This window comes from Pleurodeles waltl, chromosome 3_1 (genome assembly GCF_031143425.1).
Source record: "Pleurodeles waltl isolate 20211129_DDA chromosome 3_1, aPleWal1.hap1.20221129, whole genome shotgun sequence".
Classification (NCBI taxonomy): domain Eukaryota; kingdom Metazoa; phylum Chordata; class Amphibia; order Caudata; family Salamandridae; genus Pleurodeles; species Pleurodeles waltl.
In genome coordinates this window covers 1,031,883,034-1,031,898,942 of record NC_090440.1, presented here as the reverse complement: position 1 = coordinate 1,031,898,942, position 15,909 = coordinate 1,031,883,034, and the positions used below count along the sequence as shown (strand labels likewise).

Sequence of the window (15,909 nt, the reverse complement as noted above, 5' to 3'; positions counted from 1 at the left end):
CCCTCCCTCCCAGTCAGTTGCAGATAGGTACTCGGATTTGACAGTTGTGGATTCCAGGCTGATCGCTTGTGGTGGTGCCTCTTTGGCAGTTGCTACTTCTGAGGCTATAATGACTTATGGCTTAGGCAATGACAGAGCTTTCAATTGCCATCTTGATTGTTTTTTCACATAACAGTGGAACTTTACATGAGAAGGGTCATTAGACCATGTTCACTGACACAGAGAAAAGCCTGGTCGCACTACAGATTCACAAAGCACAGTACACTTGGCCCACCTCGTTATTGGATGCAGCAAGGGCATGGACAGTAGTGGAATGCCTGAAATGAGGGCACAGAATGTGTGCCCCTCTAGGGCACTTCTCCCTCCTAAGGACAAGTCTAGGCCTCTCTGCCTGTTCTAGATTAGCGTGACACCACAGCCAAAATTAGTCAGAATACCAGTTATATATGTAATTAGGCACTCGGGCCAGGAGTACACACTCATTTATAATGCAGGGGATCTCCAATCCCAGTCGTTTCCCCATGTTTTCGCAAAAAGCTCTTGGTACACAGAAATTATATGATCTCTGGTATCAGTCTCATGGATGACCAACACAGGATTATCAGCATATGGATCGGACTTGATTTATAGCCTTTTCTACCAGCCTAATACATTGACACCTTTTTGAGCTACATATATCTTTATACACACTATTCTCCTTTGAACTTGGCATCACTAACTGAAAGTCCTAGGAAGTTGATCCTTTGCCCCTCAAACAACACGGCATGTATGTCTGGAGTAACTAAGGGACTGATTTAGAATTTGGCGGATGGGCTTACTCCGTCACAAACGTGACTGTTATCCCGTCTGCTATATTGCAATCACATTATATCCAATAGGAATCATAATATGGCGGACTGGATATCTGTCACATTTGTGACAGAGTAACCCATCTGCCAAATCTAAATCAGGCCCTAAGTGATTCCCTTTTAGTTTGACAACAAATTAAGTCTCGGAAATTGTAGCAAAGCGGCATTCCGAAGCAGCGGTAGCGAAATCTTTGACACTGTGTAGAAGCGCAAACTGCCTCACATTCAGGTCCACAGTGCATTGACCCGCTACAGCCTATCTGTCATGACAGCTGAGAACAGCAATCACCATCCTTGTTGCCAAAAATCATGTTATGTCGGATAAAAGACCCCAGCTTGCAAAAGGTAAATTCTAAAAGTGATTCCACCTGCTTTCTAGGTGCTGACCAACAATACATAAAGGTAAGAAGGGGGGGAAAAAAAGGGATAAGCCAACACGTTACTTACATCGTGTATTTTATTGTCAAGCATAATGTTTAGCATTTAGTGTGTTAGCAGTGAGGCTTAACATAGAGGCAATGTGTAAAGTATTTGTGCAACACTTCAAATACAAATAAAGTGAAAACCACAACTCAAAAAGGATCCCCACCAAGTTTGAAAAATAGATTTTTTTTCTATAAATAAAACAACAACAAAATAAATCCGCTCAACCGGAGAGATGCAGGTTTAAAGATTTCAATGAAAATAGTGCCAAAACGCACAAATTGACAACTGTGGCTATCTGATCGCTCCGGACCGGGACAAAGTCACAAGTTCAGGCTAACCGTGATGGAGCGTGGCCTGGCTGCAGAGACGGAGTTAGAAGAGAGTAGTTTAATTCCTGGTTTGCAGAGCGGTGCGGGGGACTGCGTTGGAGATGCTTTGCAGAGCAGAGGCAATGTGTCAGTTCCGGAGGTGCAGTGAGGCTACTATGCCTGGTCCTGTGTCCTCATTGAGGATCCCATCTACAAGAGCTTGCAATGCGAAGTCTGGTGTTGAGAATGCATCGAGCAATCAGGGTGAAGCATAGGTTCCAGGGACCTGCGATGTGGTGATCGTCAACAAAACTGTAATTTACGTTTGCTTCAGGAGCCTGAGTTGAGGATACATGATGTAGTGGCAGTTCCAAAGAGGCTACAATGGTGATACAGGTCTTTGTAATGGGTCCAATCCACGCAACAGTGGTGATGAATTGGTTCTGCTCAGGGTTGGGCCCTGAAGCATAGGAGATTCATCAGTTCCGCTGGGTCCACAGAGGCGGCAGAGCACCTTAGGCCCACTTCTAAGGCTGACCGGTCTACCAAGCGTTGTGTGCTTGAGGCGTGCATTAACCAAAGGACAGATCTGGTCTGCAGGGCCTCATCAGTCTTTTGCAGAGGGTGGTTCGAAAAGCCTTTTGCCTGTGACATTAGCATCAACAGTAACTCTTAAGAACTCTTGAGTGTCCTTTTGTGTGGTGATGTTTGGTTGGATTCTTAGAACAACTGTTACATCATTCCACAATGAGATTCTCCTGTGATTTGTTGTATGTTCTAATTTTGTAATTGTAGTCCTGAACTTGGATGATGGCACAAGCAACTCAATATTTTCTCACTGGAATTTCCCTTCCAGTTTTTGGCAGTGATGTTGTGAAAGTGTTATGATAGAGGCCCTTGGATTCCGTTGGTGGTCATAGGAAATTTCCTAAACCCAGTCTTTGACTGAATTTGGTTCATAAAATGAGAAATCTACAACAGAAGATTCTTATCCATTAGAACAAAAATGTTGCTAAAGGTACGTAATTTTTCCTTTATAAGGTGAAAGTGCAGTAGTCAACTTGCAGTACATCCTGCAAGGGTGGACGGTGAAATGTCCTTGTTTATAATTTGATACAACTCCTTTTTATTTTTTTATTTTTTTTTAGCCTATTTTGCCCATTGCTTAACACATATTAACTTAGTGATATATTTATGGAATAAAAACAAAAACGGTGTAGTTTCCTCTACTTGATGTTCATTGACTTGTGCTATTTTGTTGGCAATGCATTATTAAATTAAACTGTTCCATGTAACACTTTTTATGATTGAGTTTTTTTGTGTATCAAGCTGATGTTTTTGTTTAATTTGGCAGAGCTGAATAAATTAAAGTGCCGTCTTTGTCCGCTGCATTTTGTATTGATTCTCGAAGACCAGATCTATCTAAAACATGCTTTCTTATTTACTCTGTCTCTAAAGCCTTGGCTTATACCAGTGGAGTGAAAACGTTGTTCGCAAAGCAGTGAGAATGTGGGATGTGCGAGGTACTAAACTACTACGCCATGAAGTCTTTCTTCTAGTCACCCCTCGAGTCGTGGTGAGTATGTCTTCCAAGTCTTTTGAATTCAAATAACCCGTTTTTTTCTAATTGCTCAGTGGATGATGGACTTTTGCCTAGCTCAGCAAATAAGACCGCATCCTCAACCTCTGTGAAAGTATGATCCTTACTACATGTTTTTCGAGATTGCTTGGAGATTTCCATTTAAATGGATTGTCTGGCTCGCCATTTGCAAATGAAGCAGATTTCCAGAAAACCTGTTAATTGGAAATGCATTTGACTTCTGATGCAGAGTGTCAGAGTGACCTGCTTTTTCATATTTGATATGGATAAGAGTTATTAAAGGTTGCTTCCCATTTTTGGTGTCTTGCATTCACTAAGTTGACCTATTAAGTCTGAACTGGAACTTAGGAGGATGAGTGATCTTACACACCAGGTTGATTTGTGGGGTCAAGTAATATTATTCCTTCTGATCAATGTCAGTTCTCAGAATTCGATAAGTAGTGCTTAGCACTCCGCTAGAGACCCAGAACCCACCCTCCCCTTTTTCTAGATTTTAACTTGGCTCTTCAGATGTCTCTGGAAAAATAACTAAGCCAGAGCTGGACAATATTATCAAACTTAAAATGACCGAGGTTGATGATCAAGGAGCCTGGCTGCAGTGAAGTCGGCATCCTCTGAAAGTTGGCTGAGCGTGCTATGCTTTTGATGGCTATTGACCGTGGATTAAAAGTCTAACAAACCATTTAAATGAGCACTACCCCATCCCCACCCTGACAAACACTCTGTGCTGCCAAGTAAAATCCTGGAGTTAGCTATTGTGGTACCCCTATCGTCCCTTGTCTACTGCTAGGGTCTGTCAAGGTAGTATCAGCAGTATCTTGCATTATCCAGGCTTATCAGGGAGGCGCCTTGTTGATGAAGTACCACAATTTGACTATACAAACAGCCAAACTGGGCACAGCTCTGACAACAAGGAAACTCTTGGAAGTGGTGCTGGCCTTCACAAACAATGGGGGCAAATGTACTCTACCTGCTTCCAGTGCTGGTTCAAAGCTCTGAACTTGTTTGCGCCTCACTGCATTGTTGCACCCAATAAGATGCAGGGTGATAATACGTAGGTGTTGTCGTAACGTTTAAAGGCTGTTGGTTTCTTAAAAATTATATTCTGATTTTCCAGTGAAGGGGGACGGTTGACAACTGCAGATAAAGCTGGTCAGATTTAGTGAGCTCCATGTCTGATCCCCATGGCACACTAAATCCACTATTTATTTCTCACCCCCGTGCACACTGTGTATCTGTGTGTTGTTGGAAGCAGCCCCTGTACTTGTGATGCTGCTTTGAGCTGGAGACACACAAGGATTAGTGGTGAACACCTCTGATTGGCATCCCTCTTGCGTGTTAATATCGTTGCTGACCTGGAAATGGACTAATGACCCTATCATCTCTACTCATAACAGATGACAGGAGATTGGCCTCTGGTGTTAGTCCTCCCCCTCTCCCCTCCTCCTTTAAAAATAAATAAATAAATCAATGCAGACTCGCAGGCAGCCATAGTTTGTGTTTACCAGAGGACACCTGTTCTGCAAATACACCATTGTAATTTTAGCCCACCTATCAAAGGCCTTTTAGAGTTGGCATTTGTATTTTATCATGCACCTCTGAAATGCTTATGCATGTTGATTTGCATTCTATATGTGAATTTGATTGGGGGAGGGAGGCTGGACAGGCAAAACAGCCAAATAGACATGCCGGGCTCCTCCCGCAACCTCAAAGTTATCTTGCCAAATTAATCTGTGATTGGAGCTCCCTGACGAGCATGTGCTGTGTGGTGAAGGGAGCAGGATCCAAAGCAGTGGAAAAGATGCAGTTGGTGAAGTGATACTGTTTAGAGAAATGCAATAGAAGTACAGTGATTCCTGTGACTGCGCCCATAAGCAAGTGGGGGAGCCGAGCAGATAGTAGTGAGTGTGACTTGAGCAATGGTGAACCTATGTGCAGGGACGTGCATCCAAGGACAGGAGAGGGACAATGTGATTGTATTGGAGATTGACCTGGGGAAGACAGAAGCTGATGGGCCTGAACGGATCACCTGAAACCTATAACCTAAATCAGTTTTTGGAACCTTGGCGTGAATGACAGGGTGGCAGTGTTAAGAAGTGGTGCCAGCAGAGTTAGGCTATTCCTCCTTGAAAGACTGCAGCCTGCTATAGGAACAACAGATTTTCTGGAATGATACAGCCTGTTGAAGGTTGAGCAGCCTACTCTCCTACAAAGGCTTTTGAAACAGTCTAAGCCACTAACAAAGGGCATTGCACTGTAAATGGATAGAAATACTAAGCCCATTAAACTTAGCAACAGGACACCACTGTGAGTACTCAATTACTTTCCTTAGTCTTGCACCGAAAAGGAGATAAAGGGGCACATTTGGAATAATATCTACAGAATGAAAACTGTGATGTGGGCGAAAAAAGAATATGTGCTTCCCTGGGAGTTGGGTCTAGAACCACTGGTATCTTTATGGAATTAATTGAAGCAAGAGACACAACAGAAGAAGCAACACAGTCGAGTCCTAAAATTCTCCGCATCCAGCTGTGTGAGCTAGTAAACGGAAAAACGAGGAGCACAGGGAAGCTGGACCCCTTAGCTCAAATCTTTGCAAGGTGAAAGCTCCTAAACTCAAACTGATAAAAATAAACATTTATCAGCAGTAAGAGAAATGAGAGAGGCATTGGAGTGCAAAATACATACAAGTGCACTGGACTTTGGCCATTTGAGGGCAACCCAGACTAAGGGCTTGATATAGATCTTGCCGGTAATGGTCCCACCATCGACTTTTTGACTGAAAACCCATCCGTCGTCGTGACTGTCTGCCCACGGTATTTAGATGTTGGTGGTCCCATAGAGGAAAGCCTGCATACAAACCGCTGTCTCTGCCAAGAAACACTGCCTTCGTCACTGGCGGGAGAAGGCAAAGTGGATGACAGCAGAACCCCAGCCACCCCTCCCTCCATGCAGATTTGGATTAGCCTTACCGTCAAGAAAAAAGTGGTGGTCCTACCTCCATGTCTAAGTTGGCGGTTTGGGGGTTGGGGAAGGGGTGAAAGATCACCTTTTTTCCCCATTATATGCCCGTCTTTGACTAGACAACACCTGCCGTCACTGCTGCCTCCAACCCATGGAGAAAACACGACCCTCCACCCTGTCGCCGGACTCGAAGGTAGGGACACAGCATTGTCAGGGTATGTTGGGTGGGCACTGCACGGGAGGTTGGGACCACTGCAGGCATATGCATGTCACAGTATTTTTTTTAATTAATGTTACATATGTGGGGTACTCGGTGGTGGCACACATGGCTGGAGACCCACTAGCACAACACGCATATCATACACATGCACAACTGTCATTGTCGTGTCATCATTCATTGCTAAATGAATGCTGGCACCACAGTGACTGTACACTCACACTGGACAACGGTGTCCATGTGTGCACATTGCAAGGGGACCTGTAGGGGTAGGTTTGTGCTATCTGGTGTGTGTGTGTGTGTGTGGGTGGGTGGGGGGGTTTGGCTGTCTAAGGTGGAGGGAGCTGGAGTGGGTGATGTGGTTGTGTCTGTATGTGTGCCACCTGCATGTGAGAATGATATTTCTGTGTATGTTGTTTGCCATGTAACACATTCAGGTTGTTGTGTGGCAGACGTTGTGGTTTATGTGTGTAATTGTGTCTTTTTGTAGCTGTGTGCGTAGTTGTGTTGGTTGTTGTGGTTGTGTTGTGTGCAGGTGGAATGTCAATGGTGTATGCGTGTTTAATGGATGTATGCCACTGTGTGTCTTCAGCATGTACGTGTTGTGTTGGAATTTTTGATGATGGTGTGTATGATGTGTGTTGTGTAGTGCAGGGGGACACATAAGGCTAAGGGGACTGTGTGTGTGTGTCATTTAACTTTGTTCCATAGCCGCTGTAATTATATGATGTCCATGGGGTCCCACCGACGTCTCCCTCCATCAGCAACCCATCGTCAGTCCTCTGCTTGCAGAGCTGTAACATCTAAATACGGCTGGCGGAACACCATCGACTTGACTGTCATCTCTTGAATGCTGTTGACGCAGTTTGGCGGTAGCACCTCCAAGAACTAAATCAAGCCCTAAGTTATTTGAGGGTTACAAAGACTTAAGTCGACACTAGCATTGATTCAACCAACAGTCAAAGAGCTTCAGGGGCAGGTCTGAACAGAGGGGAGTAACATTAGAATTATCAGGCTGTCAGAAAGAATAGAAAGGTCAAGTATGGGACCGTCCCTAGAAGAATAGCTACTAAACCAGGTGGCATCCAAGGGTCTGTGATGGTCCATATGCTAAATTACAGAGACAAAACTATTTACTTCAGATGGCCAAGAAGCACATCTCCTGCACTGTGGAAAACAAAAAAGTATTGTAGTTCACAAATTTTGCAACTGCAGCTTAGCAGCAAAGGAGTAGGTTTCTAAAACAAGTCCTAGGGGAGCTGAGGCTAAAATAGATGTTAATTTTTCCAGCACAACTGAGAATAATGGACGGAGTATACTCACATTTCTTAGTTATTTGAAAGGTTGTAAGATTGTAGGCAGAGGATTGGGCTGATTAGAAATGTATTACCAACCCTTTCTGCCGACTGCAATGGAATGGGACAACACCTTATGAAGAAGCCTAGAAACAAACGTACATCTAGGGCACAATTCTTCTTCAAACAGAAAAGGTCAGTAACATATCGTGTGCAGCCAAGACAAACTGGCTGTGAGTCCACAGGGGGGCATGTTTGACTTTGCGGAATCTTGGGGAGTTCCTCGATGTATTTGGCTGATCAAAGCTTTGATTGAGAGATATCACTGAATGAAAATCATGTGAAGGGCTAGAGTGATCCATGGCTTTACACCTGAACCATATCCCATCTCGTAGAGGCAAGAGATATTGCTAACTCCCTCTGCAAATAAATGGCATTGCATATTGAATATTAATGGGCAAGAAATGTGGTCCCACAACCAAACTACACATACAGTTGGAGGCAATCTGTAAAGCAGGACAGTTCTGAGGAGGAAATGGTAACAGAAAGCCATAATCAAGCTAACTGTTTGACTGCACCCATGCCCCAAAAGTGGTCCAGGGATGCTAGATTCCAAATATTGGACTATTTCTGTTTTGAATGTTGATTGTTTGGAGCCACGTTTTTGGTGGCAGATTACTAATTTGCAACTTGAAGTTAAACGATGTTTTAAGTTGGTACATATTAGTCCATGTATGGCATTCACCCATCAGGGGGAATAGTGCAGTTAAAGGGTAAGGGCCAAACAGAAGACACCGCAGATCTTAATGGAGACTACTATACACATGTGGCCCAAAGCTTTAAAGTAATATCTTGGAATGTGAGAAGGTGGAGACACATGGTTAAACGATGCAAAGTATAAGCATCTCTATATTGACTTGGCGTCAAGAAACCCATTTAACTAAATGAGAAGAGTCCAAGCTGCATAAAACATGGAGAGGGCAACTCTTCTATACAACTTATTCATCCTTTGATAAGGGAACAATGCTATAGGTGACACCTGTGGTGCCACATGTGGCGCAAAGTGTGCAAGCAGATACAGAAGACAGATATGTAATGGTAGATGGCTTAATGAATGGGAAACGTCTAGCACTCATTTGTAGGTATGCACAGAGTACCTTCCAGGTGGTTTTTTCAGTACCTACAGGCGCATATTCTTTAGCATATATCAATCCTGTTATTGTTAGTGGGTTTGACATTAATTGGGTGCACACACCTTATGCCAGACCCTGTTCCCGGTGGCCACAGGACCGGTAGGGGCTATTGGACACCAAGTGGGTCATTTCTTACTGTTGACCTGGTGGCTTGTCCTACTCATGCCCTGCAAACAGGACAAGTACAAATCGTTCCGAATTGGACTCTTAGAATAGTGAGGACAAGGGCTCATAGGCTTGTCAGGAAGGTAATGTGGGGTGCTCAAACTTGCTGCATAAAAATCAAACATCAGACACAATAACTTCCATATCCTGCCCTGTGCGTACCTTTTTAAAGAGACAGTACTTCTAACCACTCAGCTGTATTAAATACTACACAGCGCAATGTGTTATGGACGTTGGTGCCCCTGAGAGCAATTAGTCTTTCTGGTGTTACATGCTCCCTCTCTATCTCTGTGAATCCGTTTCTGGGTGGCCTCTATCCAGCCTTCACCTTCACTGGGCCTATGATGATCACAACAGTCCAGCCCCTGTCTGGGCTTGTAGGTGCTTCAGCCAAGGTCCTCCGCTTCTCCAGCAGAAACTGTGTGTGTCAAGTGATGTTCTCTAACCTCTGGGCAGCTGGATGTCAGGCAGTACTCGGTAGAGCACTCTCTCTCCTGGTCATAAGTGACTTGGATTTAGAACAAAGAAGAGAGGTTTGTTTCCCATTTGTATCCAGGATGTTTAGACAGGGTGATAGAAATGGGGTCTTTGGCTGGCAGTCAGGTTACCCCCTGTTCAAGCAAGGACCCTCACTCTATAGTCAGGTTAAGTCACACACAATCCAAATTATCCTGTGCCCACCCTCTGGTAGCTTGGCACTGATCAGTCAGGCTTAACTTAGAAGGCAATGTGTAATGTATTTGTGGAATAAATCATGCAATAACACAGTATAGCACCACAAAAATACACCACACAGTATTAGAAAAATATATAATATTTATCTGATTAAATGTATGTCAAAACGATCAAGAATCAATAAGTATACGTTGAAATATCACTGTAAAAATGATATAAAGTGTCTTTAGTCTTTAGTCTTTAAAAAGCAACAAGTGTCTCTTGCAAGCACAAAGTACCTGGTTTGCGTTCAAATTTTCCGCAAAGGACCTCAGAGGAGGAGATGCGTGGAAAACGGGGAGGTTGTGTGTCAGTTTCTCCGGGTGCACACAGACGATGTGTTGTTTATTTTCCATGCAGGGATAGGCTTTGTGTCGATTTCCGGTGCGCTGTCTTTGATCCTCTTCGGGTTGCGGGGTTTTCGGACGCCCCGGGGACGATGCGTTGAAATTCTGGGCGTGCAGGACAGTCACAGGAGCTGCGTCAATCCAGTGGGCAACGCGTGAAAATTTCTGTTGCACGGCAGGCACTGCATCGATTCCTCTCAGGAAGTAAGGCTGCGTTGTTCTGGCTACGCGTCGATCCAGTGGGCCGTGCGTCGAAGTTCCGGTCGCAACGCTGGCGCTGCGTCAGTCTTCTCTGGCGAAGTCGGGCTGCGTCGATCCGGTTTGGTGTGCGATGATTTTCTCACTGCAATGCAGGCTGTGCGTCGTTTCTTGTGGGCTGTGCGTCGAATTTTCGCTGCACAAGGAGTTCTTTGCAGAGATGAAGTCTTTTTGATCCTGAGACTTCAAGAAACAGGAGGCAAGCTCCATCCAAGCCCTTAGAGAGCACTTCTCAGCACAGCCAGAGAGCAGCAGGGCAACAGCAAGGCAGCAGTCCTTCTCAGAAAAACAGTCCAGGTGAGTCCTTTGGGCAGCCAGGCAGTTCTTCTTGGCAATTTGCAGGTTCTGGTGCAGAGTTTCTTTCCCAGGAAGTGTCTTGTGAAGTAGAAGTGTCTAAGTTGGTAGGGTCAGGGACCCTGCTTAAATACCCAAATGTGCTTTTGAAGTGGGGGAGACTTGAAAGAGTGGCTTAGAAGTGCACAAGGTCCCCTTTCAGTTTCATCCTGCCTGCCAGGGTCCCAGTAGGGGTGTGTGGCAGTCCTTTGTGTGAGGCAGGCTACTGTCCTTTGACATGTAAGTGTCAGGCCCTCCACCCTCCCAGCCCAGGAAGACCCATTCAATATGCAGATGTGTGCAAGTGTGACTGAGCATCCTGTGTTTGGGGTTTGTCTGAGTGAATGCACAAGGGAGCTGTCAACTAAACCTAACCAGACATGGATTGTAAGGCACAGAAGGATTTAAGTGTAGAGAAATACTCACTTTCTAAAAGTGTCATTTCTAGAATAGCAATATTGAATCAAACTTTACTAGTAAGCAGGATTTTCTATTACCATTCTGCCCATACTAAATATGACCTGGCTACTCCTTTCAGATCGGAATCTAACACTCAAACAGTGTATGAGGGTAGCCCTAATGCTATCCTTCGAAATGAGCAGGCTTCACAGCAGTGTAAAACAAGTTTTACACTACCAGGACATATAGAACGTTCATGTCCGGCCTTTTAGCTACGTAGCACCCTGCTCAATGGGCTACCTAGGGCCTACCTCAGGGGTGACTTATATGTAGAAAAAGGGGAGTTTAAGGCTTGGCAATTACTTTTAAATGGCAAGTCGAAGTGGCAGTGAAACTGTACACACTGTCCCTGCAATGGCAGGCCTGAGACATGGTTAAGGGGCTACTTATGTGGGTGGCACAACCAGTGCTGCAACCCACTAGTAGCATTTAATTTACAGGCCCTGGGCACATGTAGTGCACTTGACTAGGGACTTAGAAGTAAATTAAATATACCAATTGGGTATGTCACCATGTTTTAAGGAGAGAGCACATGCACTTTAGCACTGGTAAAGTGCACAGAGTCCTAAAGCCAGCAAAAATGAGGTCAGAAAAAGAGGAGGAGGAAGGCAATAAGTTTGGGGGTGACCCTGCAGAAAGGCCATTTCCAACACCGGGGATATGGGTCCATTGTCTCAAAGTGTAGAATAAGATTGTGATGGTTCTTCTACAAGTGACCTCCATGGTCTGCTCTCCAAATACAGCCTTTATGTAGAGTGATTCTGTCTCCAACCTAAAACAGATAGAACAGAAGCACAATGAGGTGTGCGGTGCCTGCATCTGACTATTCTCGACCCGACTGAAGGATAATTCTGAAACGGGCAGAAGGATAGTCATCACCTAGAAACGTCCTCACCTCTCATAAGAGATTACAGTCCCACCCCCTCACTTCTACCAAACAACAATAGGCAATGCTCTAGAAGGCTAAGCTACTCGTTACTAACTAAAGGCCTCCTGGAATTTCTGAAGGTAGCTCTGTCCTCCCTCAATACAATGTCTAGATCTCCTCCCTTCAGCTACAGGAATGCACACAATACACATGTACTGTATACTGCCATCACTGCTTTATGTGCTGTAGGTCAAAGGACTGGTTCGGGCCCTTACATAGTCAGGGATAGGCCTGGACCTTGGCTTACAAGCTAGATTGGAGTGCCTCCGGAGGGAGGGGGGGGGGGAATAAAAGTCAGAATACCAGATATCCATGCTGTTGAGCACTCGAGCCAGAGAAACATGCCAGTGTACAATGCAGAGGAGCTTCCGTTCCCAACTCCATAGTTGGATAGGTCACCTCCCTCACTGCTGGATTCCTAGAGTGCAGTGAAATCTATAGCACTCACCCAGTGGCTGGGGCATTGGAACTTACCAGACATATGCAGATAACTAGACCCAGATGCAGTGCAGATCTCACATTATTCACAGACACACACCTTATTCTTCAAATTGAACATGGTGTTGCAATCTGAACATTTACAGAGGCAATTATCCTGCGCTGAGTATTTTGCCCACACTGCATCAAACCACTGTCCATCCTGGTGCAGTCCCTACATGTAGATTAAAGACTGAAAGATTAACACGTGCAGCTGGCTTGGACAGTACCTGGAACCATATATTGCAATATTTTGACACAAATGCAGAGTAACATCTGAGGCATTACTGAAATGGGATGCCTGTAAGGCATATACAAAGGGCATAAGCTTGATTGCAGCATAAAGAGTGAAAGACGTCTTGAACAAGATATTGTGAAACTTTGAGATCTGAGGAAATTTCAAATTAAGGAAGTGGTAGACATTCAAGAAAAAAGAGAAGTGTTTGGGTCAAAACCACATACATACAAAGAGAAGGTGGAGCACCTCTGCATTTTCATTTACAGGAAATCTACGTCGAGGCAGCATGCCAGAGACAGATCGGGTCGTTTATTGGCACGGTGGTCATGCAGTACGGAAGTGTCATGTCCTATCACAGCTCTCATATCCCAAGTGCGCTCAGATACCTGCATTTTGTAAGGCAATACATGATGCTCACCTCCTCAGATTGTCCAGATGATTGTATTCACACTTTCGTTGGGTTGGCCAGATTGAAAAGACTCACCTTGCTTCAAGCAGAGGACTTGGATGCTAATTTCACACAAGAATATATCCAACTGTCAGTTAAGAACCTGGACACCAGAATGGTACCTAGGACAATGGACTCCCAACAAGACTTTGTACTTGAATGCATTTATTAGAGGGGCCTTCCACACCACCAGAAAGAAGGTGGTCTATAGTATCTGTCTAAACTCCATCAAGATCTTTTGGCTTTAACCTGTTACCATCCACTATCAACGTTTAATTTAGACTATATAATGTTTAGAGAGCGTTCTTCCGAATAATTATTAGCCAGTCCAAGGCACCAGGACCACACAAACCAGGAACGCAGCACTGAGCATATGATGCCTCCCACATGTGCTTAAAGAACATTCAGCCCAATTTGAGATACCGGAAGTCTTTTTGATAGCCATGGAAAAGGCATTTGAAACCCTAAGTTGGAAATATCTTTTTGTAAAGATGGGCTTAAGGAACCATGGGCCTCAGGAGGGAAATGCTGAAATAGATTGTATTGCTCTAATCCCTCCCCCAACTTCAGTGCTGAAGATGGAAAGGGTAATATGAAGCATTCATTGGGGCTCATGGCAAAGCTGTTCCCTCTTCTTACTGGCAGTGGCGAGTTCCATAAGGATTGAAGGCTCCAACTTGGGTTTAGCATACAAACTATTTACTTTTATGTAAATGAGGTCCTTTTGTACCTGGGAGATTCAAACCTAGATACAGATCTCCTATTGTTTTTTTGTGGGAGCCTATCTGGTCTGAAGATAAATCGGGCCAAGTCCTGCTTGTTTTCTTTATGTGCCATAACTGGGTGTGAAACAGAGACACTACCAAATCAAATCAAATCATTAACATTTATAAAGCGCGCTACTCACCCGTGCGGGTCTCAAGGCGCTAGGGGGGAAAGGGGGGGTTATCGCTGCTCGAACAGCCAAGTCTTTAGGAGTCTCCGGAAAGCGGAGTGGTCCTGGGTGGTCCTGAGGCTGGTGGGGAGGGAGTTCCAGGTCTTGGCCGCCAGGAAGGAGAAAGATCTCCCACCCGCCGTGGAGCGGCGGGTGCGAGGGACGGCAGCAAGTGCGAGGCCAGCGGAGCGGAGGGGGCGGGTGGGGACGTAGAAGCTGAGGCGTCTGTTGAGGTATTCCGGTCCCTTGTTGTGGAGGGCTTTGTGTGCGTGGGTGAGAAGACGGAAGGTGATCCTTTTGCTGACTGGGAGCCAATGCAGGTGTCTCAGGTGTGCGGAGATGTGGCTGTTGCGGGGTATGTCGAGGATGAGGCGGGCCGAGGCGTTTTGGATGCGTTGCAGGCGGTTTTGGAGTTTGGCTGTGGTCCCGGCGTAGAGGGTGTTGCCGTAGTCCAGGCGGCTCGTGACGAGGGCGTGGGTCACGGTTTTTCTGGTGTCGGCGGGGATCCAGCGGAAGATCTTACGGAGCATGCGGAGAGTGAGGAAGCAGGCGGAGGACACGGCGTTGACTTGCTTGGTCATGGTGAGAAGAGGGTCCAAGATGAAGCCGAGGTTGCGGGCGTGGTCTGCGGGGGTCGGTGCGGTGCCGAGGGCCGTGGGCCACCAGGAGTCGTCCCAGGCGGACGGGGTGTTGCAGAGGATGAGGACTTCCGTTTTTTCAGAGTTCAGCTTTAGGCGGCTGAGCCTCATCCAATCTGCGACGTCCTTCATACCCTCTTGTAGGTTGGTCTTGGCGCTGGCGGGGTCCTTGGTGAGGGAGAGTACAAGTTGGGTGTCGTCGGCGTAGGAGGTGATGACGATGTCGTGCTTGCGTACGATGTCGGCGAGGGGGCTCATGTAGACCAGGGCTACCTCTTAAGTGTTAGCCCTGTAATGTTCAGATACCTGGGCATTCAAGTCTACCACTCAGAGGCTTACTTGCTATCAGGTAATCTATAAAGAGCAATGGTAAGTATTGAAGCGGTGGTTCTATTCTGGGTAAAAGAAAATACCAGTTTAAGCAAGTGGCAGGATAGTCCTGATCAAAAGGGTTGCCATAAGGCACCTGGTGTAATTTGTTTGCAACACTCCCAATGGTGTTTTCTAGTAGGGTCTTTGGCAAACTCAGTAGAGTAACGACATGTAATTTGTGGTGGAACAAGGCATAGCACTTCACTTGGAAAGCTATTGCTCCCCCATCTCAGAAAGTTGTGTGGATGCACTGGATATGAAATTATACTGTCTGGCACCCCAGCTACAATGTGCAGCATGATGGTCAAGTGTGAATGTTTGGTTTACTGGGATACTTTGGTTCTAAGATGGAATTTCCAACATTACCTTAGGAATGTCTTAACATAATGATATACATTAGTGATGAATATATAGACTACAATGCTGGGGTTATGGTTATTTGACCTTGAAAAGGGCACCTGTCCCAGACTGATGTCTCACTGGGGTTTGTTTTTGTCTACGCCATTGACAGGCAGATACCACACATTCAGAAGTCAAAAAGATGTGACATATTTATATTTCAACAGGAAGATAAACACCACCATGTTGTAGAAGTTTAATGACCACCATTTTTCATACACAGACTTATGACAAAATGGAGTCTCAGCCTGCACAAAATGGAATCAGCATTTATTAGTTCAAGAGCCTATAACTAAAATAAAGACACCTAATCACTTTCATAGTTTGCTCATACATTTAGTGTTCTGA

General features: G+C 45.2%; 1 protein-coding gene across 1 annotated transcript in view; it reads left to right on the top strand.

The window, feature by feature from the left end:
• Window positions 1-15,909, top strand: part of LMLN (leishmanolysin like peptidase) — a 407,342-nt gene that overhangs the window by 144,965 nt on the left and 246,468 nt on the right. Inside the window, exon 9 of the mRNA XM_069224294.1 lies at window positions 3,041-3,158. Within this exon, the coding sequence (XP_069080395.1) occupies window positions 3,041-3,158 (118 nt within the window). The remainder of the gene's footprint in view (window positions 1-3,040; window positions 3,159-15,909) is intronic.